The sequence below is a fragment of the Drosophila takahashii genome, chromosome 3R (genome assembly GCF_030179915.1).
Source record: "Drosophila takahashii strain IR98-3 E-12201 chromosome 3R, DtakHiC1v2, whole genome shotgun sequence".
NCBI classification, from domain to species: Eukaryota; Metazoa; Arthropoda; class Insecta; order Diptera; family Drosophilidae; genus Drosophila; species Drosophila takahashii.
The window spans coordinates 23,502,198-23,529,800 of record NC_091681.1 but is presented as its reverse complement, the minus strand read 5'-3'; the positions used below and the strand labels follow the sequence as shown (position 1 = coordinate 23,529,800).

The 27,603-nt window shown below is 42.1% G+C and overlaps 8 protein-coding genes and 1 long non-coding RNA gene across 13 annotated transcripts; 5 read left to right on the top strand and 4 right to left on the bottom strand.

Annotated features, from left to right (window-relative positions):
- The first annotated feature begins 282 nt into the window (after positions 1-282).
- Sf3a1 (splicing factor 3a subunit 1) lies at positions 283-3,683 on the top strand. The gene is made up of 7 exons (XM_017145284.3): positions 283-485; positions 600-764; positions 820-991; positions 1,458-2,938; positions 2,991-3,163; positions 3,231-3,401; positions 3,457-3,683. The coding sequence occupies exons 1-7, from the start codon at positions 377-379 to the stop codon at positions 3,556-3,558; spliced, it is 2,373 nt and encodes a 790-aa protein (XP_017000773.2). The 5' UTR covers positions 283-376; the 3' UTR covers positions 3,559-3,683.
- On the bottom strand, positions 3,593-7,054 carry LOC108059838 (xylulose kinase). Its single transcript, XM_017145285.3, has 6 exons — positions 6,812-7,054; positions 6,259-6,380; positions 4,745-5,572; positions 4,471-4,692; positions 4,091-4,280; positions 3,593-4,030 (listed from the first exon to the last, which is right to left on the bottom strand). Exons 1-6 carry the CDS (start codon positions 6,869-6,871, stop codon positions 3,791-3,793), a joined length of 1,662 nt encoding a protein of 553 aa, XP_017000774.2. The 5' UTR covers positions 6,872-7,054; the 3' UTR covers positions 3,593-3,790.
- A 584-nt stretch (positions 7,055-7,638) lies between these two features.
- On the top strand, positions 7,639-9,212 carry LOC108059847 (ER membrane protein complex subunit 2-like). Its single transcript, XM_017145302.3, has 4 exons — positions 7,639-7,802; positions 7,935-8,343; positions 8,420-8,576; positions 8,644-9,212. Exons 1-4 carry the CDS (start codon positions 7,769-7,771, stop codon positions 8,923-8,925), a joined length of 882 nt encoding a protein of 293 aa, XP_017000791.1. The 5' UTR covers positions 7,639-7,768; the 3' UTR covers positions 8,926-9,212.
- MESK4 (Misexpression suppressor of KSR 4) lies at positions 9,056-12,182 on the bottom strand. Of its 3 annotated transcripts, XM_044394229.2 has the most exons (5): positions 12,165-12,182; positions 10,639-10,783; positions 10,142-10,579; positions 9,309-10,082; positions 9,056-9,181 (listed from the first exon to the last, which is right to left on the bottom strand). In XM_044394229.2, the coding sequence occupies exons 2-4, from the start codon at positions 10,680-10,682 to the stop codon at positions 9,713-9,715; spliced, it is 852 nt and encodes a 283-aa protein (XP_044250164.2). In that variant the 5' UTR covers positions 10,683-10,783; positions 12,165-12,182; the 3' UTR covers positions 9,056-9,181; positions 9,309-9,712. The 3 variants fall into 3 exon arrangements, with proteins under 3 accessions (XP_044250164.2, XP_070072224.1, XP_070072225.1); XM_070216123.1 differs by lacking the exon at positions 12,165-12,182 and having other exon boundaries at positions 9,282-10,082; positions 10,639-10,940; XM_070216124.1 differs by lacking the exon at positions 12,165-12,182 and having other exon boundaries at positions 9,327-10,082; positions 10,639-10,940.
- A 235-nt stretch (positions 12,183-12,417) lies between these two features.
- On the top strand, positions 12,418-16,606 carry LOC108059809 (uncharacterized). Of its 2 annotated transcripts, none has more exons than XM_017145241.3 (3): positions 12,418-12,618; positions 15,546-15,592; positions 16,022-16,606. In XM_017145241.3, exons 2-3 carry the CDS (start codon positions 15,580-15,582, stop codon positions 16,291-16,293), a joined length of 285 nt encoding a protein of 94 aa, XP_017000730.1. In that variant the 5' UTR covers positions 12,418-12,618; positions 15,546-15,579; the 3' UTR covers positions 16,294-16,606. The 2 variants fall into 2 exon arrangements, with proteins under 2 accessions (XP_017000730.1, XP_070073600.1); XM_070217499.1 differs by lacking the exon at positions 12,418-12,618 and adding an exon at positions 13,995-14,012.
- LOC138913546 (uncharacterized) lies at positions 14,345-15,086 on the bottom strand. Its single transcript, XR_011419318.1, has 2 exons — positions 14,972-15,086; positions 14,345-14,892 (listed from the first exon to the last, which is right to left on the bottom strand). It is a non-coding gene; the product is annotated as an uncharacterized lncRNA (long non-coding RNA).
- Positions 16,607-17,867: 1,261 nt separating the features above from the next.
- On the top strand, positions 17,868-21,695 carry AhcyL2 (Adenosylhomocysteinase like 2). The gene is made up of 8 exons (XM_017145312.3): positions 17,868-18,224; positions 18,341-18,401; positions 19,704-19,773; positions 20,003-20,669; positions 20,727-21,045; positions 21,110-21,353; positions 21,412-21,532; positions 21,596-21,695. Exons 2-8 carry the CDS (start codon positions 18,351-18,353, stop codon positions 21,600-21,602), a joined length of 1,479 nt encoding a protein of 492 aa, XP_017000801.2. The 5' UTR covers positions 17,868-18,224; positions 18,341-18,350; the 3' UTR covers positions 21,603-21,695.
- A 377-nt stretch (positions 21,696-22,072) lies between these two features.
- Positions 22,073-23,741, top strand: Actn3 (alpha actinin 3). Of its 2 annotated transcripts, none has more exons than XM_017145246.3 (2): positions 22,073-22,485; positions 22,536-23,741. In XM_017145246.3, the coding sequence occupies exons 1-2, from the start codon at positions 22,251-22,253 to the stop codon at positions 23,651-23,653; spliced, it is 1,353 nt and encodes a 450-aa protein (XP_017000735.2). In that variant the 5' UTR covers positions 22,073-22,250; the 3' UTR covers positions 23,654-23,741. The 2 variants fall into 2 exon arrangements, with proteins under 2 accessions (XP_017000735.2, XP_070072932.1); XM_070216831.1 differs by having other exon boundaries at positions 22,353-22,485; positions 22,544-23,741.
- Positions 23,742-23,990: 249 nt separating this feature from the next.
- On the bottom strand, positions 23,991-24,457 carry VhaM9.7-d (Vacuolar H[+] ATPase M9.7 subunit d). Its single transcript, XM_017145247.3, has one exon. It carries the CDS (start codon positions 24,386-24,388, stop codon positions 24,122-24,124), a length of 267 nt encoding a protein of 88 aa, XP_017000736.1. The 5' UTR covers positions 24,389-24,457; the 3' UTR covers positions 23,991-24,121.
- Positions 24,458-27,603: the final 3,146 nt, after the last annotated feature.

Genomic DNA, 27,603 nt, shown 5'->3' with positions numbered 1-27,603 from the left:
AGAAGGAGAGATTCAAATTTGGCGCCACATATAGATTTATCGATAGGTTTATGAACTGGCTCTTGAGTTCCAGTGTAGAACCAGTTCGTTAAGTACTGGAATTTTTATCAGGAGATAAATCACTATTGCTAAATTTATTTAAAGAATCTATTTTTGAGATTTAAGATTTTTTTTTTAAAACTTTTTTAAACATTTCAGGGAATACCCCAATTATTTTCATTTATCGTGATAGCTAGCGAACAATCGATAGTGCCGGCTGTCGATATTAACGATAGTGCCACCACTTCTTCTTCCCTCTCTAATTTTTCAGCCAAACAAGCGTTTTTCTTTCCCAAAAGTGTAATTTTATCAATTAAAGGAGACGATTACGCCAGCCATGCCAGCTTTAGACGCGGAAGCCCCCGAGGAGCAGTTCGGCAATGATCAGCCCAAGTCGATGTCGGGTCCCATTGTGGGGATTATCTATCCGCCGCCGGAAGTCAGAAGCATCCTTTTGCAAACAGAAAACAAAACATTTTTCCTATTTTCTCCTTGATAATATTACTAATATAACAAAGTTTTAGAGTTTTCCACATACTCAGTTCTTAATTAACTAATAGATATCGTTGACAAGACCGCCAGTTTCGTGGCCCGCAATGGACCGGAGTTCGAGGCGAGAATCCGGCAAAACGAGCTGGGCAATCCGAAGTTCAACTTCTTGAATGGCGGCGATCCCTACCACGCCTACTACAGACACAAGGTCAACGAGTTCCGCGAGGGCAATGGTATGTTTTTGACTCCAAACCCCTTCAAGATCCCCCTTAATAATACCCCCCTTAGATGCCGGAATCACTGCCATTGCGGGCATGAAGCAGCTGGCGGTGACCAGTGCCGCCCAGCAGCGCCAGCAGGAGCTCCTCAAGCAGGTGGTGGAGCAGCAGTTCGTGCCCAAGGAGCCGCCGCCGGAATTCGAGTTCATCGCCGATCCGCCCTCCATTTCGGCCCTGGATTTGTAAGTGCTCCTTTGGTCAGAAAGTAGAGCCCTGCATGAATGGATTCAATTAATTATTTTGAATTTTTTGTTTTACATGAATGAAGTAATTGGAATTTTGAGTTTAATAGAATTGAATGAATTTGGATTTTGAGTTTAAAAGAATAATTCAAACGACAATTTCTTTTAGAGAAGAAAGGGCCATCATTTTGTAATTAAATCCGCCTGAATTTTATTTACTAAGCAGTTAACAACGATTTGTTAAAAATTTTTTACTTTTTGTTCTTAAAAGAAAGCACAAACAAAATCTGGCAAATTCAAAAAATTCACACATATTATTCATTTATTCATTCAATTCGAAATGAATTAGAAAAACATTTAATTTATTCCACATACAATTGAATTAAATAAATTAATAATAAATTTAATGATTCACGCAGGGCTCTATTAGATAGCTACCAACTAATCCTTGAACCTTTCCCTTCAGAGACATTGTAAAGCTCACCGCCCAATTTGTGGCCCGTAATGGCCGCCAGTTTCTGACCAATCTGATGAGCCGGGAGCAGCGCAACTTCCAGTTCGACTTCCTGCGACCGCAGCACTCGCTCTTCCAGTACTTCACCAAGCTCCTCGAGCAATACACCAAAGTTCTAATACCGCCCAAGGATCTGCTCGGCAAGCTGCGCGCGGAAAGTGCTCCGGGCAGGGCCAGCATGAACCAGGTGCTGGACCACGTCAAGTACCGGGCCAATTGGCAGCGCCACCAGGAGGCCCAGCGGCGTCGCGAGGAGGAGAAGATCGAAAGGGAGCGCGTGGCTTACGCCCAAATAGACTGGCACGACTTTGTAGTCGTCGAGACGGTGGACTATCAGCCCTTCGAGTCGGGCAACTTCCCGCCGCCCACGAATCCCGACGAGGTGGGCGCCCGTGTGCTCATGGAGGAGCGTCTGATGGACGAGGAGGGCGACACAGAGATGCAGATTGAATCCGATGATGAGGGTGACTCGCATGTGGCTAGCCACCTGGAGAGCGGCGGCCTCAAGCTCTCGCAGATGGAGAACCGCGTGGGCATTCAGATGAAGAACGTGTCGTCCTACGGCCAGCCGACGGGCGCCAAGCGGGACAACACTCAGGTGCAGGACATGGACGAGGCCTCCAGCGACGAGGACACACCGACGACGACCAAGCTGCAGCCAGCTGTGGCGCCCATGCTGCCGCCCACCCACGACAAGGTGGTGGTCAAGAAGTACGATCCGAAGGCCACACAACCGAAACCGGCACCCATGCCCACGGACGAGTATCTCATCTCACCGATCACGGGAGAAAAGATCCCCGCCTCCAAGGTATCGGAGCACATGCGCATCGGTCTCCTGGATCCACGCTGGGTGGAGCAGCGCGACAAGCACACGGTGGAGAAAATCAACCAGGACAACGTCTTCGCCGCGGGCACAGCCATCGAGGCGAGTCTCAAGCAGCTGGCCGAGCGGCGTACGGATATCTTTGGTGTTGGGGACGAGGAGACGGTTATTGGCAAGAAGCTGGGCGAGGAGGAGACCAAGAAGGACGATCGCGTCACCTGGGACGGGCACACTTCGAGTGTCGAGGCAGCCACGCGCGCAGCCCGCGCGAATATCACGCTGGAGGAGCAAATCCATCAGATCCACAAGGTCAAGGGACTGCTGCCGGACGAGGAGAAGGAGAAGATCGGACCCAAGCCGGTGGGCAGCAAGGCCACGCTCTCAGCGCCGCCGCAGCCGTCAACCAAGTCGCAGCACAGCCACTCCAACCAGAATCAGCACCACCAAGGAGGCGGTGGAGGTGGAGGTGGTCACCACGGGCACCACAACATGCACCACCATCATCCGCCGCATCAGCAGGCGCCGTCGCACCAATCGCACCACCACCATCCGCCGCAGCAGCCGCCGCAACCGGTGATGCAGCTGATGCAACTGCGACCACAAATGATGCGTAAGTAAACGGAGAATACTAGCTCCTATTGTAATCCCTTTTTACTTTGCAGAACCCCCATTTGGAGCTGGTGGTGGAGGCTACATGAACATGCAAGGTGGTGGCGGGCCTCCGCAAATTGCACCTGCTCCGCCTGTTGAATTAGTGGAGGAGGAGCCGCCTTCCAAGAAGATGCGTAGCGAGGACAACCTAATTCCAGAAGCAGAGTTTATTGCAAGCCACAAGGTGATTGTGATTTCCCTTCTCTACAATTCAAGGAGTTTTACTAACCCACTTTGTGTTTTCCTTTTAGAGCCCTGTAACCATTCAGGTCCTGGTGCCCAATTCAGACAAATCCGAGTGGAAGCTAAATGGCCAAATGATTGCCGTGACCATGGCTCTCTCCGAACCGATCACCAATCTCAAGACAAAGCTGCAGGATGAGACTGGTATGCCACCGGCCAAGCAGAAGATCTTTTACGAGGTAATAAATACGATTAATTTCAAGAAATGTAATCACTTTACCGCCAATTTTTTAGGGAATGTTCTTCAAAGACAGCAACACTATGGCTTTTTACAATCTCGTGAACGGAACCACAGTGCATTTACAGGTCAAGGAGCGTGGTGGCCGCAAGAAGTAGGAGTATCAAAAGATTAACGCAATACCAGACACAATTAGGAAAGCTCCATATGTAGAAATTTATTTGTATATGGTGTTTCGCATAAATTTGTAATAAATTGTCAATCACAGAATTTGTTAATTGCACTTTAGCTCTATTAATTTAAGGTGATGTACAAAAGGGAATCGGTAGAATAGTCGGGGAATGCGCCGAGTGTAAAACGGAATGTTACGTTGGGTTTTCGGAGAGTCTATTAGTCTTCAGTGGCCAAAATGCGCGCCATTTCGCGGTACCGGAGTAGCATGGGACCGTAGATTTGCTCGCTGTCCTTGTGAGGTTCGCACATCAGGTCCAACTTATTGCTCGTCAGGCTAAGGATGTATTCTCGGTAGGACAGGGGCTCCTCCTTCTTATTTTTATCCAGTTCATGGAGGTACAGAGAGTAGGCGGCCCGGTAAGCGGCTCCCATCAAGGCGGCCTCATGTCCTTCGTCCTGCAAGATAATAATGACTTAGTATTAAACATTTAACAGAGAAACCACAAGTTGACCCACCTGGACATGAACAGGCGAATTGAACACATCGGCGACAGTCTGCAGAATCGATTTGTTAACGGAGGCGCCTCCAGTGACCAGGATTTGGGTCTCGGGACCAAAGTGGTAGCCAAGGTCCTCGGCCACAGCCCGGTGATGCAGCATCTGTCCTTCAACTAGGGCACGAATTTCTATTTGAGGCGAGCTGAATCTGTAAAAAGAAAGTGAGAAGTTATGAGTTAAAATAGTAAAGGGGTAAAACATCTGTGAAATAAATAAATTACAGGCAAGTGTAAAAAAGTCAGTGCTAAAAATAACAGCTCACAAATGATTGTTTTATGACGACTGCCCTATAATTTTAACAGCTGCTTTATTATTCCCGTCTGCCGTAAAAAACCTACTTGATAAGACCCTTGGCTGCCTCCGGGGAGCTGGGTACAATTTCCTTGCTCCACCGCAAAATGCCCTGCGCCTTGGGGATAATTTCCATATCGGGGAAGTGAATGGCCATGTTTCCGAAGTTTCCGCGTGGAGTGGAGTCGAGATACTCGTTGAATTTGTCCCAGTTGCCGCCGGTCATCGACTTGTTGACTCCCTCGCGGACCAAAGAGGCATTTCTAAAACTAGGAGGGAATATTTAATAATAATTATAGGATCCTGCGAAGAACTACATACCATAGCAGGCCCATGAACGATTCAATGTCGGTTGGATGACACAGCACATGACCCTCCTCCCAGTGCAGTTGATTCTTCATGCTCACCATCAAAGTGTCGCTGGTGCCCAGGGAAATGGTCAGCCAGTTGCTGCCCACCAGCATCCCGGAAAGGGACGAACAATTGTCGCCCGTACTGGCGATCACCTTGCAGTCGGGCGAAAAGCTAAAACGCTTCACAAAATACTTTGAGACGTTGCCCAAAACAGTATGCGGACTGACCGGCAGACCCAGACGCTCGTCAAGATCAGGGGCACAGACATTCAGGCATTCCTTGGACCAGTTGCGCTTGCTAATGTTCAGCAGATTCATACCGGAACCGTCACTGAAGTCAATTGGAGCAACTGCACCCAGGAACAGCGACGATATGAAGCTGCTGACCAATGAGATTCGAACGGCCTCGTCGTAGGCGTGGCAGCGTTTCTGGTATATCTTCCTGATCTGGGGTCCCGTGAAGCGTTCGTAGCACTTGGAGCCGGTCAGTTCCACCATTTTGAGCTTGCCCCCGACGGCCATCTCCATTTCCAGGCACTGTTTCGTCGTGGTGGCGTCCATCCAAATGGGCGTCCGGTTGACCACAAAGGCGGAGTCGTCGATTTGTGCGTGAAGGAACTTGTCGGAGTCCAGTTTTTGCAGCGTGTTGATTCCGTGCTTAGACCAGTACAGCGATCCGTGCTGCTGGCCGGAGCCACTGACTCCCGCCACGGTGCTAAGATCAGCCTGCTGCATAACCAGTCGCTCCAGGACAATGTCCATGGCCTTCACCCACATCACGGGCTGCACATAGTATCTACAGGAGAAGGGGATTACAAAGAGTTTAGTTTTATTTATGGATATCAACAAAATGGGTGTGATAATATTTGATCTTTCTTATCATTAACTACTATAAAAGGCAGTAAATTTAATCGGACAAACACAACGAGTTGATTTTATAATTGACAATATTACTTCGAAATTAAGAACTTAAAGCCTAGTACTCACTTCAATCAAAAAGCCAACGAAATGAAAATCTCCATACAAAATTTTGATCACAAAATTTTTTGCCTGTCATTTTTGTATAGAAATTTTCATTTCGTTGCTTTTTTGATTGAAGTGAGTACTAGGCTTTACTTGGAAATATATCAATATTTGTTATTAAATATTAAATTTTCTTAATTTTTTTATATTTCATATTTGTAATCTTAGGTATAAACTATAATAATAAAACCAAGTGAAAGTAGCTATCAATATCATTAACTACTATAAAAGAAGGCACTACATTTAACCGGACAAACACAACGAATTGGTATTATAATTGACAATATTACTATGATATTAAGAACTTAACTAAGAAATATTTGTTATTATTAAATATTACATTTGCTTAAATTTCTTTAACATTTTTTGTAAAAATTTGAGGACTCCTATGTATAATTCATAATAAAACCAAGTGAAAGTAGCTATCAATTTGACCTTATTCTGAAGTCACGGACTCACTCATTTTTGTTGGGTCCGGCATTGGCTCCTCCCGTGGTCCGGAACTCCGGCAAATCCGTGTCGAATTTCACCTCCGCCTTGGCAACCACCTCCAAAGTGGAGCTCAGCAGGACCGCTTTGAGCTAAATGAAAGAGGCAATGGGGCAGCAATTAGAGGAGATATGGAGACACACCTCGAAAATAACGATCAAACAGAGGGCAACTAGGAGTCACCGCTGGCGTCATTCAGGAATTGCGAAAGTTATTGCGGCTCTATTAAGATAATGGCGGTGGCCAATACATCCGAACATGAATTTTAATAATCAAACCCACAATAGTTAAATTGTTTGTGCTCGGGGGGCAGATAAGGCGAGAGTCGAGCCCCAGGTCACTGTTACTGATAAGAATAGTTTAGTTTGCTTTTGCGTATGGGGGGGAAACAGGTTCCCGAGTTCCGTTTGACCTTTTCGAGTAACACCATTCCCACGAAGCGAGAAGAGATGGAGTCAGATCGGAGACGCCTCCGCATCTCAGATGCCAAGATATGTACTACGTAGGCAGTTCCGGTTCTTACCTTCTGAGTGCTCAGGTCGAAGCCAAGAAAGGTTCGTTTCAGCTGCTTCGGCGGACCCATTTTCAAACTGCTTCCGGTTTTACTGGGTGTTTGGGAACTACTCGACTGACGCTCGTCTAACGCATGCGGCGCTGCCCGATTCCACGGGTTAAATAGCCGGAACGCCTGGAGATTTTGGATTTTGTCGACGGTAACGCATCAAAAAAACATTTATCGATAAATCGATGTTTCGAGTTGTAGTGTGACTGACGCTAGATTCCAAAAATCCCCTATTTCTGTGAGCTGGCGCGCTATTTAAATATACATCTGCCTATAACGTGTCTATATTCAGACAGTTTACTGACCATTTCCTTAAGACCGACTTAACAGATTAAATAATTCTTGCTCCGTCTCTTAAAAACTTGGCTAGAAAGAAATTGAAAGAAAATAATTGTTTATACCAGCATATTCCACAATAGAAAGCAAGTAAAGTTGTGATAAAGAAAATCTTTTATTTGAGAACCAGCTTAAAATTTAACAAATTTCCCACAGAACTTTTCAAAATTCGGAAAAGTATTTCAAGCAAATTAGAAAATCATGATAGGTTGGCAGCACCAAAACACTGTTATTTCTAATTTGTAATGGTTCATTGCGTTTAAATTCGGAAATTCGACTGAAAACAAAAACGCAAGTCAATAAAGGGCATTGCAAATCTTCTTATCGAATCATTTGATTTTAAATTCATTCAATTAAATTAATGGAATAAAAAAAGATCTCTATTTTGCCATGTCTGGCAGAACCGTCTCGTGAGCACATCTCTAATCCTATCGAACTAATCGCCAGAAACCATCGATAAATATCGGCAAGAAAAAGGTTTTTAAACATCACTAATTTTGGGCCAGGAAATCGCTAGTTATAGGTCAGAATTGGAAAATTAAGTTAAATTAAGTGGTGTTATTTGAGTCCGCTTGAGTGAGCATGTCGCTAAACTACGAGGAGATGAGCTGGTCGGGTGAGTTTTCCCCCATTCCGGTTTCATGCGGGCCCACGTCAGTGGTCGTCCCATGTGTCCGGTTCTCCGTGGACCGAAAAAATGGGGCCATGAATGAAAAGTGCCGGATCATAATTCCTTGGGTTCTTCCAGATGTTCGCGATCAGTTCAGGAAGTGGCGCGAGGAGACGGGTCGCCACAGCGAGGAGGTGGTGCAGCTCTGGGTGGCTGTGCTGGAGGACAAGGTTCACAAGACCGGCAACGAGCGCCACCTCATCCTCGAACAGGTGATCATCGCTGCTTTGGACACGGCCCGCTTCGACATCGCCACCCAGTGCACCAAGCAGCTGGCCCTGGAGTTCCCGGGCAGCCTGCGCGTGATGAAGTTCAAGGCGATGCGCTACGAGGCTCTGGAGCAGTACGATGAGGCCGACGAGGTCCTGGACGCCATCATCGCCAAGGACGAGACCAATGCCGCGCCCAGGAAGCGCAAGATTGCCATCCTAAAGGCCCGCGGACGTCGCCTGGAGGCCATCAAGGAGCTCAACGAATATCTAAAGAAGTATGGCCACTAAATTCTAGGTTTAAAAAGTAACCTTTGGAATGGTTTATCTCATACCTATAATTTCTTTTTACAGGTTCATGTCTGACCAGGAAGCCTGGCACGAGCTGTGCACAATGTATTTGGCCGAAGGAGAGTTCGGCAAGGCGGCCTTCTGCATGGAGGAGGTTCTGCTGCACAATCCCCATAGCCATCTGATACACCAGCGGCTGGCGGAAATACGCTACACAATGGTGACCTGACTTATATAACCCATTTATACTTTCAAAATGTTTAATTAACCAAATTCCATTCTATTAGGGTGGCGTCGAGAATGTGGAAACTGCTCGCACTTACTACTCGCAGGCCCTGAAGCTGAACCCGCATAACTTGCGCGCTCTTTACGGCATTTACTTGTGCTGCAACTATTTGGCCAACTCGCGAGCTGTGAGCTCCAAGCGCAAGGAGCTGCAGAAGCTGGGTCAGTGGGCCCTCGAACAAGTTACGGAGCAAACCACCAAACAATCCACGATCAAGAACAACGACAAACTGATTCTGTCACTGGAGGCTGCCTTAGGAAACCTGGAAATTAAATCGAATTGACCAATTTAAGCACCAATGGATATCACATCATTTGTGCAATAGATGCCAGAAAGTAATGATTCCAAATATTCTTAGAAATGGGTTTCCAGTTTCTGTTTCTTAAGCGAGTTACATAGATAAACATTTAAAGTATCGGGAGTAAAAAGAATTTTATAGTCAGTGCATCCGAGCTAGTATTTTTGATGTTAAAGTATCGGTGACGGCTTTGAACTCGGATAATTTATAACCTTGAACATTGAGGTATGCGAAGATAGTCCTGTAATAAATTTAGAAAAATCAATTATCAACATTTGAAGACTTTTCTTTTGAGCCCATATATCTTTTGTTTTTATGTTTCTGTTTTTCTCTCGTTTGACCTTTATTATAAAAACAAAAGCTCTTACTCATGCCCACGAATTTACATCTGTAACAATTAATCGGACATTGAACGACATTCATAATGCTGTTTAAGTGAAGAACATTTATTCTGAAGATGGGGCCTATTATATACGTACTGTTTACTTGACTATTCATAGAGTCCATTGACTCGCATTATTGTAAAAATTGCTTTAATGTGCTAGATTAATTCTCACTAGGCTCGAGCGTGTCCATCGCCATACAATTGCATATTTATATACGTTCATGGCAATTATCATATGCATATTTACTTGCATCGCACAGTAGGTGCAATCGTCGACTGCAGGGCATTCGAGGGCAGCGCTGATAATCCAGCGGACGGTTAAAAATAGTCCAACAATGGGACAGAATGCAATCAGTGGAATGCCCCTCGCGTCCTCGGCGAATCACTTTAGTTTGTCGAGGAGCCGTTGCCGTAGGTCCGCCCACTATGCGATTTCCTTGAGTGCTTTGGCCGGAAGAAGTCCTTGAAAGTGAGCGCTGGTGCGGGTTGTGGCTTCTCCGAGTTGCTGGTCGAGTCCTGACCATGTCCTTGCGAAGAGGAGAGTGCCATATGACCTCCACTCCCGCCACAGACCGGCAGTCCATCCAGATATTTCAGCTGGGGGAGCACTTGCAGGATATACTCGCGAGGTCCTTGGCCACCGAAAACAGTGCGGATGCCAGGATTACCCATGCAAGAGAGCTGATCTAGCGCAGGACACTGCCGTTCGATGCGGTGTATCCAGTCGGTTATGTTGGCTATATCGCAGTTGTTAATCCTATAAAGCAAATAGGTATTATTAGTTTGAAACCCTTTTAAATAATCCTCAAAAATCACCACAAGATCCTCAGGCTTGGTAGGTAAGGAAAAGTATTTATGTCCAGGTTCACATTGCGGTCCAGAATCAAAGTGTCCAGGTCCTCGAAAAACGAGAGAAATCTTAGGTTTCGGAAATCATTGTGACTCAAATCGAGGAACTTGGTCTGTGCAGCGAATTTATCAGCCAGTCGCCGAGGAATGGTCTTCAGGTTCTCATAAGCCAGTGATATACGACCATTGTCCTCTAGAATACTCTCCGTGAAGGACACGTCTTCACTGGGACAACTACTGATGGAAAAGTTGCCCGAAAGGTTGAAGGAGTATGGATTCGGCGTTATCATCTTGCCCTCATTGGATTCGGTCAGGAAAACGTCGTTATATTCGTAGTTTAAGCTTTCTACCGACTGGATATTTGCACAGGTCCTGAGCACCTCCGTCAGGCCTGGATTCGATGGACTGTAATAGCCATATAAAGATTATTATCTGCATTTTTGGACTCACAATGAGTGTCTCACCTGTCTTCGGAGTTGGAGCGCTCAGAGGTCGATGTTCCAGACATAACGGCGCGAAATCCTCATAACTAGCACGTAATCCTCGTCTCTGAGTATTCCAATTGGAACTGGGAGACTATATTTATTTTGGTCCAAAGTCAGTGACAGACTGAGGGAAAAAATAACACTGATTCTTGCTCCGCGCAGATTATCTGAGTCTTCCGCTCCCCAAGCAAACATAAACCCCAATATATGTACATGTGTGTGCATTAAAACAATTGTCATCTCGGTGGTCACGATTACCCAGCGCACTCAAAATACACTTGAAATAAATTGTTCATGATGTTTTATATGTAAATGCGTTCTTTATCGTTAACAATAATATTTTTCTCGGATAAGAATAATATTATCGTAATAAATTAAAAATAATAAATATTGAAATGAAATTCTTAATTTATCAACACAACTATTATTTTATAGCTGTAAGATAAAAAAAATTTTAAAAAATGATTTAATGTAATTTTTTAAATTTAAATAAAACATTTTTTCAGTGTAAAATTACTCGCTTAAATTAGTAAGTGTGAATGCACATACTCGTACATACAAACAAAAGTCGAGAACAACAATACAAAGTACGAGGAACAGAACTCAAACTCTCTTTGTTGATGCTGATACTCTTTTCTGAAATTATCTATGGACAGGGTACGTTAACTCTGGTTAATGATTAGTATACTATTCAGTCATACGTTTTCCAAACGTCTTATTTGATTTGACGAACTTTTAGTTAGAGGGTTTACAGTGTTTCTTCTTATCGCAACCTTTTATCAAAGTCGGAAATGCTTTTTTTTAAATTACGTGTCCAGAAACAATTGGTCTTAATAATTGAAATGGGAAGAGGATATCAAATCGCTTTTTCATCAGTATAGTAGTAGTTCAATAGTTTTTCCATTGTTTATTTGTTTGTGGAGTCTTATAGCCACTTATTAGGGTGAAAAAACAGTAAATAATCTTTGTAAATAATATATTCTCTGTAAATATTGTTTACACTTTGTACGCATGTAATTGATTTTAATACTTTTGTTTATTTGTGCTAGAAGCGTTGACCGATTGTCAAGTCGATCGCAGGCGGAAACATAAAGAAAACGTGAAAATATGTTGATTATTGACATTAATCTAGCTTTACAGCACGGCACCAGTTACATTTATTATAATATTGGCTATAGGAGACTTCAAATAATTAATTATTACATGATTTAATTATTTATTTTATTTACTAAAAAATTTTAAAACATTCATCTTAACAATAAGTCTTTAAAAAATTCGACTAAATTATAAATTTGCGAATACCAGATTAAGCATATCTTAAAAAAATTGGATTTTTTAGAAATATATATTTAAATAAATTAAATACATTTTTGAAGTAATGTTAAGTTAGTTTGTGTTGGTTTGGACATCAGAAACTTGACTGTGGTTACACCTTACACAGTGATCGTAACTGTCCAATTAGACGTCTTCGGCTTCTTCTCTAGGTTTTGATTCGAATCACTCACTCATTCATTAAGTTAATTTACTCATAAGCACTCGTAAGAGACTCGAACAAGTGGCCAAAGCACTACTATGCCATTCCACTAGGCGATATAGTGGAATGAGCGAGGGGCGAGCCCCCGGCGGGACTTTCGCTCTCAGCGCTACTGAAACAGACCCCCCCTCCCCACCACTAGCCGTACCGCTCGTAAAGCTGCCTGGTACTCTGGTACGGCGGTTCCGCTGGGGCTGGAATGGAGCATGGTGAGCAAATGGTCGGCAGTCAGCTCCACGCTCTAGACCCCAATAGTTCGGCGCGGCCCACACGCGGCAAAAGCTCAGCAAGATCGATCCGAATCGAATTGAATCGACTTTTCGTGAGTGTGTGCGAGTGTTTTTTGCGGCAGTGCACTGCTGTTGACTAATTCTCAATCGGCGCTTGGCCTCGAGTTGCAAATCGAGTCACTTCAAATCGCAGCGGTAATAACAAAAACACGACTGGGTTTACATAAAAATGCAACTGAACATGCGAGCATAACACAAAAGCTAGATTGAGTTTGTTATTGATTACTCGGGTTGCCAAACAACCATTAAATCGATTCTGGCACAGAGGAAAAATTTGTCACCAAATTGTGTTAATTTAAGTTAAAAAATCATAAATCAATGTGAAGTGGAAATACACTATTTTTAATTGAATCCTATTTGAAATTGATCACACAATTTGTAATTATTTCATTTAAAAATTGTGTAAATTAAAGTATATAAACCATTATAAAAAGCTTATAAATATTTTGTGACTAATAAGGAAAAAACCAAAATTAATGTAACATGAAAATAATGAAGTTTATGAATTGCTCATCAAGCCTATTAAAATTTGCTTCAGATTTGACATTAATGAACATTCTATTTATATTTTTTTACTAATTACAAATTTTATAAATGCTGTACCGACTTGTGATTATTTATAAATAACATTTTTATATTTTAAATCACCAAGTATTAAAAAATATTAATATTTGAATAATTTTTCCAACTGATTACCAAATCCATTTAAAACAAAATAATATTTTTCCCCGTGCGAGAACCCCCACATATTTATTGATTAACTGACAACATAGTCGTACGATGTACACTTGTATGTGCAAACAATATCAATTCCACCGAAAGAGGTCTTTCGCTCTTATCGCAGGCGCGTGTTTACCTCCAGTGAATTTAAATGCCGATTTGTGTCGGATTGCGATTCGCACTTGTGGAAACTAACTATTCCACTATTTCATCTTAGCGGCTTTACTGTGAGACAGTGGAGCGTGGCTTGCGCAACTCGTGCATGTGGATGTGCATAATAATGGCATTGGCCAAATCAGGTTTTGGCTTAAAAAGCTCAAAAGCCAAGAGTGTTAGCCGTGACACTCTTCTGGTTAGCGTTGCCCTTAGCCAGTGCCCACTGTGGCCGGCGGACTCAAGTGGAAATGGGCATCTGCGAAACGAGTGAGTTCATTGATTAAAAGTGCTCAGCTGACGTTGCCATTTCTTTGTGAATCTTATCAGAGCAGCAACAAAAATAGGAAAAACCAATTAAAAGCACCAATACATCAGATCGCATGAGACTTAATGCCATGCAAAAGCGATCGAACCCGGGGCCATTCGTGTGTAAGCGGTGTATTATTGCAGATACTTGCGTAGTAGTCACAAAGAATCGCATTGTTCGGATCAAAGTCCATTAAAAAAGCCCTGTCTGACTCGCAAATCGCCATAGACCGATCACTTTCCATGCCGATCGTGCGGGCAACCGTCCAAGTTTATTATCCGGTGGCGAAATGTGCTAAGATCTAACCGATCGGGGTAGAAATAAAACCTCTATAAGTAGTTTGAAAGTGAGTCGGTAAATATTAGTGCTTTCCAACGTAAGCAAATACCCAGATCAAGGGTTTATTTTAATTGGGTATCGAAAGTTTCGAGAAAACGAAATAGAATCGGTATTGTAAGCTGTCGTAATGCCGGAATTCAAGGGCAGTCCACAATGCGTGAATGCTAATTTGGCGCTGCGACCTTTCTCGATGTCACTTCGGAGTACGAGCACCCAGTAAAATATGCAAAAACCGCATTCAAAAACGAAGGCAGCATGTGTTCAGATTCTTGTATACCCCTTGGCAACAGGGCGTATTGATTATTTACCCTTTTCAAACACAATCAAGATCTCATAATATTTTTTTTGCGATTTTTGATTTATTGTACCATTTCAAGTGAAAGAAAAGTCTAAAAATATTTCTTAAGTGCCGGGTATCAGAAAAGGCAATACGAACATTTCAAATTGTTTGTTGCTCCTCTCTTTTCGTTTATTTTTGTTTTTCGCCCGTTTTGCGTCATGCACAATGAGGGAGTTTTTTCACGATCCCATCTGTTTTTATCCCAAACAGACTTCCTATATTTTCATTGAATATTTGCCAAATCGCTAGAGCCTAAAGATAAGGATAGTGGTAAATTAAATTAAAGTCCGTCACTTATCGTCTTGTTTTTCGACATTGGAGACTATCGCTTGGATATCCGTAGAGGGAAGGTTACCTTTTCATTCAAAATATTGTCACGGCTCAAGGCATTTACGTAATTGTAAGTTACAAGTCTACGGAAATGGTTTGGGCTTACTTTGATAAATAGGACTAATGAATTTAACTGAAAATAATTTATTAAAAGCCAAGAGAATCCAATAAATTGCTCCGAACTGTTGGTAAAAAATAGCCATCGACTCAATAAAAGCTGAAAATTAGATAAGCAATTCTTTGGTAATTTCCTGGTCACTCGCTCGTTTAGTGCTTATCAAATTTGCAATATTTACAATTATTGATTACTTAAACACCCCATGTGATAAACTTTTTGCCACCAGTACAAAGTGCCGAACGTGATTGATTTTTGCCTTCTGCCCTCGTGTGTGGCACCACTTTTTCTCATGACAAAAAAAGACAATAAAATAAAATCAATGCCCGACGACGTGTAAACGGGGAAAAAGTAAAAAGTCAGGTGGCGTCTTTCAGCCGACTAAAGTCTATGCGCACTCACGCCGGGTTAATGGAATATCATACCCAAAGTATTCATCATATGGGAAAAAATAGCTTTGCTCCGAGCAGCGTCCAATTTATTCACCGGCGACATTTGAGCGGTGGAAGGACAGGGTCATACAATTAACCGACGTGTTCCATTTTAATTTCACGAATGTCGGGAAGTGTGAGCACTAATTGATCGTGTGTCTGGAATGCTAATTAGATGGTCGTACTTCACCTAGAACTTGTGATTACTTATGGGTATCAGAACGTTTCTCGAAATAAAACAACAAACATTTAATTTAATCGGTGTCTACATACGCAGTGCTTTTCATTTAATTTATTCAATGAACATTTTTTGTGCCATTTCAGGGTTCCGAGTTGAACTTACTCCCAAAAAGGCAGAATGACTGGATCAGGTAAATATATTTAAATTGAAGCAATTAACTTGACATCAAAAGGGGATATTATACTTTGTAGACAGATCACATTCATGTGGAAACCATAATTTTAAAAATAGCTGTTTTACCACTTTCATTTATAATCATTTTAAATGTCACGATCAGTTTTGACGCAATGCTAGGGAATACATTTTAAAGCATACTTATGGGAAAATATTTAATGTAGAATTGGTGTGTACATAAAAGCTTTGTCAAAGGTTTCTTCATCCATCAACCAAAAATAAAATACCATTATTTTAAAATATTTGGTAACAAAATTAAATTAAAAAACGCTCTTCAGATATATTTTGTAATTCTTATAAAATTTAACTAGAACAACGTTATAACATAAAATTGTTCATGCTTTAATTATAAAACTAATGAATTTTTGTATTACTAACCTTTCAGTCCACGATCCGAAGTGGAGCCTGGAGCGCCGTGAGTCCTCCGGTCATTTGGTGTGGCGCAAGGACTCTCCGGAGTCGAAAGTCCGGTTTCGCTTCGACGTCGAGGTCCTGGAGTTTGAGAAGCATCCCCACGAGGAGCTGGACGATAAGGAGGACCACTTCTCGATGACCAGTCTCTCGGCGACAGTGGCCATGTGTGCCACCTGCGTGGCCGTGGTTGCCGCCTCCGTATTCCTGCCCTGGTATTTGATGGAGAAGGTCGGTTCGCTTTGAGAAAAACAAAGGCTCAAAGGCACTGGCTTCGTGTATATAGGTACCTCGACGGTATTAAGTAGACTCTTGTACATAAACAAGCGTAGATTTAACTACTTTTAAATAGTACGTACGTTGTAAATAGACCCTAAACGCAGAATATGTGGTTTTTATAGAGAAAAACTCTCGGTGCAATAAGAGTGCGACAATGACTGCTAATGCCAAACTATGGAATGTGGATTGTATTTTAGGATGTGTAAATTCTCATAAGTTTAGTCCTACGAAAGATCACAAAGATAGTTAATGGAATAAACGAAATTACTTGCCCTTTAAACTGCTCTCTTTTGTTAATGGAACTCAAGAGGTCGCATCTGCAATATGCAATAAAAAAAGATTTCAAGATCACGAGAATTCTGAACAGAAGCCGGTATAATAAATGTTTATCACGCACAATGCTTGGGCCACTTCTTTGGGAGTTGCTACTCGGAATTGAAGCGACCAATTAGACCATCGTATTCACATAATGAATTTCTCAACCCCTGGCTCTGGACCAATTTAAGGTAACAATCATCCCCCGCAGATGTTGCATCCCCTAACCAGCATCCCTTTGGCCCGGATTTCACGGGAGGGTTGATGGCGTAATTCCCATTTCGTTGCCTTGATTAAAATTCTTCCCTCTTTATGGCCACGCTAAAAGCGCACGAACATCGAATAAAATGTAATGCAATCAAATCATTGGGTAACGTTGGCGAAAAATGGCCGAATAGATCGTTAGGAAGTCAAATTTAACGACCAACCCCTGTAAGCACATTAACTACTTTGAAAAACTAATTGGAAGAAAGAATTATATTAGTGAAAGTTTTACTTTAAACTGAATTTGTGAATTTTTTGTATTATTTGATATTTTTTTAGCTGCATTTTAAATGTATATTTATATTTATATATTGGATGTATAGTTTTGATAGCTTTTAAATCGAACTCCAGTATGATTAAGGACTATTTCAAGGCATTACTAAAACGTTGATAACACTGCAGAAACATTTACAATGATTAGCGTATGTGTTTTAGAAGAGTTGATAAGAATGATGTCATTTAAGAGCTATATTATTCTACAATGATCTCATTAAAAGAGCTAAAACACTTAGCTCCCAAAATATGCCTGGAGGCAAAAGATAAGAACCCTGTGAGCTTTATAATTTTTTCAGATTTAATTTCAATTAAGTTTTTCGGAACGGCAGCTTGACTTAAAGTACACTCTCGAGTCAAGAAGTGGCTAGCTGCATTAATGAAATCCACTCATCCGAGTGGACTCTTCGTCTACGTCAGAGTCGAAATTGATTTCCGTAATCTCTGGCATACTGCACGGGGTGAAGTTGGATCATGATAAGTGCTTAAGGGGAAAACGAGTGGGGAGCTCAACGGGGGCAGGGGTACGAAGCGATAAGAGCCCAGCGTCGTGATAAGATTCTCATAAATGTGGCGATCTTTTATTTGAACCGCTGCTGATACTCGCTCCGTGGTCTTGTTGTGTTTTTTAGTTGCCGTATTTCTTTATTTCTATACGATCGTGCTGCTCCCTATAAACCCGGTGCAGTGAGTCAGTTTGTTGTTTGCCTCAGTCGCGAGCGGACGGTCCGTGGAGATCGGAGATCGGCCCAGATACAGATACAAATACATAAGGCAAGCGGACCGAGAACGGAATCGATCGACTGGCGATCTCGTTTGAATTCGAAACGCGGGCCAATCTAGTCTGATTGGAGATCTCCACGAGAACAGACGTTGTGCCTCCGAAAAAAATACAAGTGGGATATAAGCTCGTGGTCTAGGTGATATCGAGCACTTGCACTGAATGATTAGAGCCGGTCTCCGGGGTGCATAGAACGTAGGAAGTCGGAAAAAAGACGGCGACAAAGCCGAGCATACTTTATAACCTGTTTCGGATCCGTCTAAATGTAAGTTCCCGAAGGTCGTTCGCTATTTTGAATAATTTCTGGCACCGACTACGCTTGTTTGTTTTTACTCGAATATTGTTGGTTCACTTTTTGTTTTCTTCTTTATCTGCTCTCAGTGCCTTCAAAATGTCCAAAATGCCAGAGACAACGTTTGCCGACCTGAGTCTGGCTGATAAGGTAAATATAACAATGGGCATATCAAATACCAAATAGCATAGTGAATATTTATTAGCCACTTAAAGTTAGTGGGTGGGTTGGATTCACCCGACTCGCACAACTCGTTTCCATCGCTGAACTTGGCGATTAATATGAAAACAGCACGTGACACCTCGACAAACAAACAAAGCCCCCAAAGACGCTCTCTGAACAATAAATTAGCGCGAGACATTCACCTCGAAGCTTTTAATACCCTTCGTGAAAGTGATCGCATGACAAATCCAGTAAAACAGCTTTAATTGAGAAACCGTAAATGGGGGTCAAGCTCATTTAATTATCCCAATTTTAATGAATAAACTAAACAAAATTTCAAATGGAATATATAGTACACCACATGGCCCCGATAAATCTCGCTCCCAATAAATCTTACATTTATTAGCCGCGCAGGCTTCCAACTTCTAATCAAAAGACTGATCTGCTGGGGCAGTAAATATCGGCTCATGAAGATTGTAGGCAAATATAATGTTGTGGATACAAGTGCATGTTTATTCCATATGGCCAAGCCAGTGGAACGTAAACAACAATAGACACAATGGACAAGGTATACAATCGCAGATTTCCTTAATTCGACTGTTTACATACACTCCGGGAAGCAACCGATGGAGGTCCGGATTCTGGATCTACATATAATATATTCGCGATTTCATATCTTTCCAAATCAATTGGCGCGACGAATTATCGCCGGTATGCTAAACGACGCCAATTAGTGACCAGCTTCGAATATATTCCCTTCGGCTTTTCTTTGCACTTAAATCTAGATTTGGCCGGAATACGACGCAAAAGTCGCGCCCACAAATAAGTTTCTCATAAAAAAATGTATCAATCCCTATACTAAGCATAAGTGCGATTTCGGATGCCTTTAATTTCCAAACGATTTGTTAATTGAAAAGGGCAATAAATTCACGAGCTTGTAAATCGGTGCCTTACCTTTGATTATACGGGGCACCTAGTTAGTTAAATTGATTAGATGTCGGCAACTGTATTTATTAGCACTTGGAAATGATGCTAAAATATGCAAAGCAATAAATGGAGAATAAATTAAATTAAATGAGTTATTTGTTACTTACTGAAAAACAAGATTTATTAATGGAATTAGCTAATTATTACTTTCTTCTGACGTTAGCATTAAGATAAACTAACTGAGATAAAGCGCTGAGTAGCTTTATTGACGGTTGTTATCATAAGTCATATAAACAGAGTTTAGCTTACAAAGATTATTTATTTTTCTTGGTTTAATTTTTAATAATAAATTTATTTTAATAGACTGCAGTGAAGAAGTCCAGTATTGAAGCTAGACGGTTTTCTGATGTCTCCACCTGCTCATTTAGCTCCAGTAAGTACCAAACTTTATTTTCTTAAAAAAAAAATGTATGTATTTTTATTCCAATTTATTACCTAAATAATTTAAAAAAGTGTGATATTGAAGTTTTTACAGATTTAAAGTCTAAAATGCAAATAATATCAAAAAAATCGCAATTTGTTTAAGAGTTTCATTTTTAATTTTTTAATATTTCAGAATAATATAATATGTTTAAAAAAAATCTAATTAAACTCCCTTACAGCCTGTTTTACTGGAAGCTCAGATGAGGACGAGATTTCGCCGAAGGACAACCATCAGCGCAACTCCGCCGGAGGGACTGACTTTTGCGTGAAGAGCATTTCGAAGAGTGCGTTTGGACGGCGGGAGATCGAAATCGCCGAGTCGGAAATGCCGGGTATTATGACTCTGCGGAAGAGGGCCAAGGACGAGAAGCCGCTGAAGGGAGCTCATATTGTTGGCTGCACGCACGTCAATGCCCAGTCAGCGGTACTGATCGAAACGCTCGTCCAACTGGGCGCCTCCGTTCGCTGGGCTGCCTGCAACATATACTCCACTCAAAACGCCGTTTCAGCCGCTCTGGCAGAGGCTGGAATCCCGATCTTCGCCTGGCGCGGAGAGACGGAGGAGGAGTTTTGGTGGTGCCTGGACAGGGCCATCCACTCGGAGGGCTGGCAGCCCAACCTGATCCTAGACGACGGCGGCGATGCCACGCACCTGATGCTGAAGAAGTATCCGGACTACTTCAAGGCCATCCGTGGCATTGTGGAGGAGAGCGTGACCGGGGTTCATCGGCTGTACATGCTCTCCAAGGGGGGCAAACTCACCGTTCCGGCCATCAACGTTAACGATTCGGTTACCAAGAACAAGTTTGATACCTTCTACACGTGTCGTGACTCCATTCTCGACAGGTGAGCTATTTAAATATAATAATACTAAATATTTATTGTTATATAATTTCCTTGCAGTCTGAAACGCACCACGGATATTATGTTTGGCGGAAAACAGGTTGTGATCTGTGGCTACGGGGATGTTGGCAAGGGCTGCGCCCAGTCGCTGAAGGGTCAAGGTTGCATTGTCTACATCACAGAGGTGGATCCCATATGCGCTCTTCAGGCGGCCATGGATGGATTTCGGGTGGTGCGGTTGAACGAAGTCATCAGGAACGTGGATGTGGTGGTCACGGCAACGGGAAACAAAAATGTAATCACCCGCGATCACATGAATCGCATGAAAAATGGCTGCATCCTCTGCAACATGGGACACTCTTGCTCCGAAATTGATGTGGTGAGTATTTGGTATTATCTGATATCACTAGATATTTATTTTAATTAACTATAAATTATTTTAGAACGGCCTGCATACCCCCGAGCGCACGTGGGAGCGAGTCCGTTCCCAAGTGGACCACATCAGGTGGCCCGATGGCAGGATGATCATTCTGCTGGCTGAGGGAAGGCTGGTGAATCTCTCCTGCTCCACAATCTCCTCGTTTGTCGTATCCGTTGCCTCCTCCACTCAGGCCCTGGCTCTCATTGAACTCTTCTCAGCGCCAGGAAGATACAAATCGGATGTCTATCTGCTGCCAAAGAAAATGGGTAGGACACTTTCTTAATCCAACCAAAATATTTATTAAAATTGATTGCGTAATTGCAGACGAGTACGTGGCTAGTTTGCATCTGGCCACCTTTGATGCCCATCTTACGGAGCTCACGGACGAGCAGGCCAAATTCATGGGCTTAAACAAGGCCGGGCCTTTCAAAGCCAATTACTACAGGTGGGTCTGCCTTCTTGTCTTTAAGAGCATCTCTTTAACAACTAATTTTTATTTAATTCACAGATATTAATCAGTATTTAATGCGCTATCCTGTTATTCTCGTTCTGTAATTTTGATATTATTAAGAAAATATATATACTTCAATAAAAACCAAGTTTAAAATGAGGAGCTAAGTCTTTAGTTCTAAGAGCTGCATTGAATGGTTGGGTATACCGTGTTGCTGGGGGTGTGTAGACCGTTAAAATCGCTCATAAACATAAGCTGGTTGCCATGAATATAGGTGGCGCTTCGTTCATGGTAGTTATTAGTTCAAGAAACGGCCGCAGTTTAAATCTTGGCTTATTTTGTTTAATTTAAATTCTCAGGCGGCGCTACACATTTTCTGTTGGCTTGATTGAAAGGTAATTAATAAAACTAAAATTAATAAATAGTTAAATTCAAAAATATAGTTAACAACTTAAAAGAGACTTCACCAAAATCAAACGAACTTTTCAAAAATATAGATCTAGTAACCCAAATGTATAACTTACTGACCACTATAAAGACTTAACATTTCCAAATCTCCTGTAAATAATTCAGTTCCTAAATTATAGCTATTTTTAATAATTTCTTTCAAAAATTCTCAGTCGCTATTTTCAAATCTCATAATTTTATGAACCATTCTAAGTATTTTGTGGTTGGATAAATCACACTACCTTTTATTTAATTATCAGTGGCCATGGGTTCCATACTAAAGGAACATATAAGCCAGATAAGAGCCATACTGTCCGATTTGAAGGATGACACGCAATTAGGTGAAGAAACTGGGGATGGTGGCGGCAATGGAGTGCTCAAGATGAAGAACTGCTTGGGGAAGATAATTCTGTTGACCAGGTTCATGAGGGAGAAATTTGTGGAAAGTGACGAGTTCTGCGATCAGGAAAAAGCTGCCAACGGGATAATCTTGTCACAATGTGAGTACTTACCAGGAATGACATTATTCTCTATGCATATTTATTCTCAGGCTCTCAGAACATAAAGGGACTTTCCTCGATCCTGCCGTTATTTCAGAGTGAAGGAAGGCTCAACGGGGCGAATCAATCCTTCTTTCACCTTCACGTTGATAGTGTCCTTATTCAGCTGGAGACTGTAATCAGTAATGCCTCGAAAAAGTGTTCCCCACCCAAGGATACTGATAGGGAGTCAAGAGATATGAAAACGGAAAGTCCCCAAAATGAAAGTTCCACGGATAAGTTAAATGATTTGCGCCTCCAGTTAATAAACGCTGAGAAAAAACGGGATCTGGAACAAATAGGATACAAGTTGATGATATCGAAAGAGCGGCTTTTGGTCCGTCAGGCTCTGAAAAGACAGGAGATCGCGGAACTGAAGCTGACCGAAGAGCAGAATCGATCCAAGGAACTCGAGAAAAGTCTATCGGAAACCCAGCTCAAAATAAAAATCCTCACCGAAGAGAATCAGAAACTCAAGGATATGCAGAAAGAACTTTCTAAAACTCAATTGAAAGAAAGAAATCTGCGGAAAAGTACAAGCTGCTTTAAAAGTAAAGGTCAAAGTTTTTTAAAACCTCCCGTGAAGTGTGCGCTGCTATCCGAGGATTTGTGGGATAAGCTATACAAGTCCTGCTCTCAGTCATCACCTATCATATCTAATACGCGTTTAATCCGAGTTTGGTCAAGGGACAAGACCAAATCTTTGGTTATTAAGGACTCGTCTGTTGGTTCGGTGACTAGTAAAGCAGCCTCAAAGATTTCCAGTTTCCCAGCGCTGCCGAAATACCTGGGAAAAACCTTTGGCGATCGGTGGCTCAGTCTTCTGCGGTGGTGCAAAGAAAGAGTGAAACCATACGGTCTTCCCATGTACGAGTTCAGTTCTTCCTGGACCAGCGGACGTGCTTTGTGCGCCATCCTTCACTCTTATAAACCCGACCTGATTGACAGCATATATCTTTCGAAGAAGGAACCCAAAGAGACCTTGACATATGGCGTAAATGTGGCCCAAAACCTAGGTGTTACCAACACCATTGACTTGGTTGGGGAATGCCTAAAAAGGCATCCCAACTTCATGAAGGTCGTCGATTTTGTGGACGAGCTGCAAAACTGTCTGGAGCCAGAGTTATGAGGCAATAATTGGCATCTGTTTTTATAAACATATATTTCTATATTTTCTATAAATGTGAATAAATGAATTTCTTTGTGGTAGGGTATGACGACAGAGGGCTTTTTACTGTTTGGAAGAGCATACAATATAATTGGTTAATTTATTTTGAATATTTATTTTGTCGAATAATGAAGAACTTTTCCACCGTTTTATTTTACACGAGTAAATTGAATAGAATAAATGATGTATCCCAAATACTTCATGAATTTAATGTTGTTTAAACAAAAGTTAACAAGATTGTTACGTTTCTGAGACACCAAAAGTATTTGTAGAATTTTGATTTTTATGATATATTATAAATCAATTCGTTCTTTATACTTCAGTTACAAATAAAAAGTTATAATAAAAATAATTATACCTTTAAATATTTTTTCTATACTTTTTTCTTTTGATTGTAAAATTTTAAACATTTAAAATATATACTAGGCTTTATGGGTCATCTTGATCGTGAACAAAAGAGTTCGGCCAGTAGGTCATTATGCCATAGATGGTCTTCTGGTTGCCCCGCGGTCCTGTCAGTGGATTCAGCTGCATCAGGAAGGTGACCAGCCAGGCCAAGTAGCAGCAGACGGCGGTGAGGATCACACAGCACCGGATTATGCCCCGCTCCTCGTATCTGTAGGACACCAGGAATCCAATGATGGAGAACAGCAGCCAGAACATGGTGACGACCGAGAATGCCACATGCTTATCCATTTCCGGAGAGTTTGCCAGCTGGCCGAATGTTACGTTCTGTTCTGACAACTTTCCACCCTGCGTCCTGGATATCGGAGCTTGAACTCCCAATTTGGGTGCCTGCACTCATAAACTTTTATGGCTGCGAACATTTCGATATTTTATGGCAAACAGCGGAGGCTGCAGGCGCAGTGGAGCGCGAAGGTTGTAAATGGAAAACTGTATACATTTTCCCGAGTGCCGGAGCGGTCCATAAAACTGCTGCCACGCATCCTGACTAAGCGCAAAATCCGTTTTACGAGGACTGCCAGCTCTCCAGCTCTGCAGTTATCCTGCCAGCCATCCTACCATTCAACCTCCCCCCAGGATCATCCCCTCATCGTCCTGATGATGCCATAAGTGCCCAGGCGCGTCTCATAAAATGGCGGCTGTGCAATGGCATTGCAATGTGCGCGGTGCGGCGGTGGTGGTGTAATCGAGTTTTCCCAAAGTGGCAATAAATGTTAATGGCGACATCGAATTTTCCATTTTCTCGCCATAAGTATCAAGACGTCCGGTGCCAAGCCAGCGGTTATTTCGCGGCAATGGCCATCTTTAATTCCGTTTTGATGCGGGGAATCAGCCTTATAGAGTAGAGAGTTCAAAAAACAGTAGCTGTCTCGGGAGGCACGAACTATGCACACCGAACTCCGATATAAACTGAAAACTGCCAAGATGTTTTGGCCCGAATGTAACCGGGCCTGCCAGATCGATTGGGTATCGTAAATCTTTAGTCTCTCGGGTCTCCCGTCTCTGGAATCGCAAGCAAATGCAAATCGGGCTAAATGTGTGATTTCCCCTTTAACACGGTCGGCACTTATGAAGAAACTGAGTTGGAACCGAAGACGAAACAAAACAAAAAATCCAAATTCTGGGGCACCGCGCTATCGGTTCCGGTTCGGGTTTGTCTTGTCACTTCTTTGACAAACCGTCAAAATATTTGACTCAAGGAGTGTGGGTGCAAAATAGGTGCGTGACTGATTTGCCTGGGTTTCCTATTAGGTCTACTTCTCCTGCGAACTCTTATTGCAGTTCTACAAACGTTACAATAAGACTCAGACAACAATTTCACCCGTTGCAAATAATATATACCTTCACTTGAAAAGTATAAAAGCATTAAAAAAAGGAAAGGTTTAATTATGAAATTTACGGATTTTTAAAATATTTACAAAGGAGAAGTTAAGGAGAATTAACTTGGATAAGAAAAGAAAACAGATGGCCTAAAATATTTTTTTTTGGTAACAGTCTGAATTTTAAATCTGAATTACCATAAATAAATTTACTGTATTAACATTATTATTTTAATTGAGTTTGTATTTGGAAATTTAATAAATGAACAAGAAATCAGAATAGATAGCTCGATAACGAGAAACCAGAAATTATAACAAGACCATCTGAAAATTTGAGAACTATTTTACAAAATATTACCTTATTGGTTTTAGGCAAACTGAAAAGTATTACCACAATTATGAGATTTTAGCGCACCTGTCCTCCTTCGTTCCCATTGAACCTCACATGGATGTGTTGAGGGAGGGAACCTAAACAATTTGGATTAGTCGTACGACTCTAGCACGCGTTGTTTGTGCAGTCACTTAGCGGTTTAGCTTGGCACCGGTTAAGGAAGTGTCCGCCGTCGCCGAAACACAAAGCTTGCAACACATTTCGCAGGTAAACACCTGGGCAAGGCGTCGACTCGACTCTGTGGACCGTGTCGCTGGCGCTGTGTCCGGTACCGCTTGGCAATTCTTCACCTCCTCCCCACCACCCCCTCCATATCGCCTGAGGAACGGTCTGGACAAGTGCACACCAACGGTGTGTGAGTTCTGGTCCCGTACCTTTGTAGGCTTTCCTATTAGCACACATCCATGCCCAGTTAGATCGCCTATAAGGCTGCACAATCCGGTCTTTTGGTGGACAGAAGGATTTTATTACGCGACTTACTTTCCATTTTCGACTTACAAACGTTTGTACGAGCAATTAAGGAACTATTTCCGAAAATATGAAATATATCCAGCCGAGGTGAGGTGGATTAACTGAGAATCTATGGGATCTTAATATATTTCATATAAATTAATTTCATTCCAATCAAAATAAATGAATAACAATTGGATATTATGCAATATCGGTTTTTATAAGCAATTTAATTCGCTAGTAAAAACCAATATTTTCAAATAAATAATTTTCAAATACTTATAAGCCTAATTTAAAATACAAGGAAGCAGTTGGTCTTGTTAATATGTATAGAACTGAGACCTTGATGTCACTATGGCGGCGTATAAGTCAAGAAATCTTTTATAATTAATAAAATAAAGGGTTTTAGAGATAGTAAAATAATAAAAACATAAACCTCATGCCATGAACACATTTTTAGTATTCGAGAAAAAGGATAAGGAAGCAACTTAAGTAGTGGCCAATGACTTGACTAAGTCGTAGCTCAAAAGATGGTTGTAATTATTCCATTTTAGATTAAGGACTTTCGATTTCATTGGGGGTCAAACTTAATTCGGCAGGTCGTCCTTTTATCAGGACAGCTTTTGCGAATTAATGCCCCCTATATTATACCTCCTAAGTGCTGGGAAAGTAAATAAGCACATGTGGGCATCCACCCCGAAAAATCGGGCTTCATAAAACGGAGTCTGCGCACAATAAAATGCATCCGTCGATGTTGTCGATGGTGATTGATTTTCGACGTGGCACGGAGTGTATCCGTATCTGTATCTGTGGCCAAGTGACTGGTACTGTTTCACTTTGCAGGGCGCACTGCGCAGATACAGATACAGATACGGATATTTGGGGCGGGGGCGTCAACGGTCGGTGGTTGATTTCTGTCGCCGGCGAATTTATGTATCTGGAACGGAACGGAGCTGCAACCCCAATAAGACCAAGAGCCGAAATATCGAGGAATATCGAAGAATATTGCGGTGGTGGGGTGTGCGTGTGCCTTTTCTGAGGGTGCGGGTGCGGTTCGAAAAAAGATATATGCCCGTCATATATCTAGGCACTTCCCCACGCCGCCTTATTTATTTGTTTATCTACTATTTATGATCCCAAGAGCCGAAGCCGAAGTCGAAGTTTTTCCTAGACCCCGTCCCGCGTTCGTCACGGTCGCCGTTGTTGTTGCCGATTTTCCTATAGGTATACTGGTATACGTATAGCCTTATTGGCATCGCTCTGGGTCTGGGTGACTCTTGGCGTCG

Coding starts and splice junctions, on each gene's coding strand:
- MESK4 (XM_044394229.2), bottom strand. CDS start 10,682: ATGTCTGGAACATCGACCTCTGAGCGCTCCAACTCCGAAGACAG. Junction 10,580..10,638: donor CGCTCCAACTCCGAAGACAG/GTGAGACACTCA, acceptor TGGCTATTACAG/TCCATCGAATCCAGGCCTGA. Junction 10,083..10,141: donor CCAAGCCTGAGGATCTTGTG/GTGATTTTTGAG, acceptor TTTGCTTTATAG/GATTAACAACTGCGATATAG.
- LOC108059847 (XM_017145302.3), top strand. CDS start 7,769: ATGTCGCTAAACTACGAGGAGATGAGCTGGTCGG. Junction 7,803..7,934: donor CGAGGAGATGAGCTGGTCGG/GTGAGTTTTCCC, acceptor GGGTTCTTCCAG/ATGTTCGCGATCAGTTCAGG. Junction 8,577..8,643: donor CGGAAATACGCTACACAATG/GTGACCTGACTT, acceptor CCATTCTATTAG/GGTGGCGTCGAGAATGTGGA.
- Sf3a1 (XM_017145284.3), top strand. CDS start 377: ATGCCAGCTTTAGACGCGGAAGCCCCCGAGGAGCAGTTCGGCAATGAT. Junction 486..599: donor TCCGCCGCCGGAAGTCAGAA/GCATCCTTTTGC, acceptor ATTAACTAATAG/ATATCGTTGACAAGACCGCC. Junction 3,164..3,230: donor AGTTTATTGCAAGCCACAAG/GTGATTGTGATT, acceptor TTTTCCTTTTAG/AGCCCTGTAACCATTCAGGT.
- VhaM9.7-d (XM_017145247.3), bottom strand. CDS start 24,388: ATGGATAAGCATGTGGCATTCTCGGTCGTCACCATGTTCTGGCTGCTG.
- Actn3 (XM_017145246.3), top strand. CDS start 22,251: ATGGGTTCCATACTAAAGGAACATATAAGCCAGATAAGAGCCATACTG. Junction 22,486..22,535: donor CGGGATAATCTTGTCACAAT/GTGAGTACTTAC, acceptor ATTTATTCTCAG/GCTCTCAGAACATAAAGGGA.
- AhcyL2 (XM_017145312.3), top strand. CDS start 18,351: ATGTCCAAAATGCCAGAGACAACGTTTGCCGACCTGAGTCTGGCTGAT. Junction 18,402..19,703: donor ACCTGAGTCTGGCTGATAAG/GTAAATATAACA, acceptor TTATTTTAATAG/ACTGCAGTGAAGAAGTCCAG. Junction 21,046..21,109: donor CTTGCTCCGAAATTGATGTG/GTGAGTATTTGG, acceptor AAATTATTTTAG/AACGGCCTGCATACCCCCGA.
- LOC108059838 (XM_017145285.3), bottom strand. CDS start 6,871: ATGGGTCCGCCGAAGCAGCTGAAACGAACCTTTCTTGGCTTCGACCTG. Junction 5,573..6,258: donor GCCGGACCCAACAAAAATGA/GTGAGTCCGTGA, acceptor CTTCTCCTGTAG/ATACTATGTGCAGCCCGTGA. Junction 4,693..4,744: donor TCGTTCATGGGCCTGCTATG/GTATGTAGTTCT, acceptor ATTCCCTCCTAG/TTTTAGAAATGCCTCTTTGG.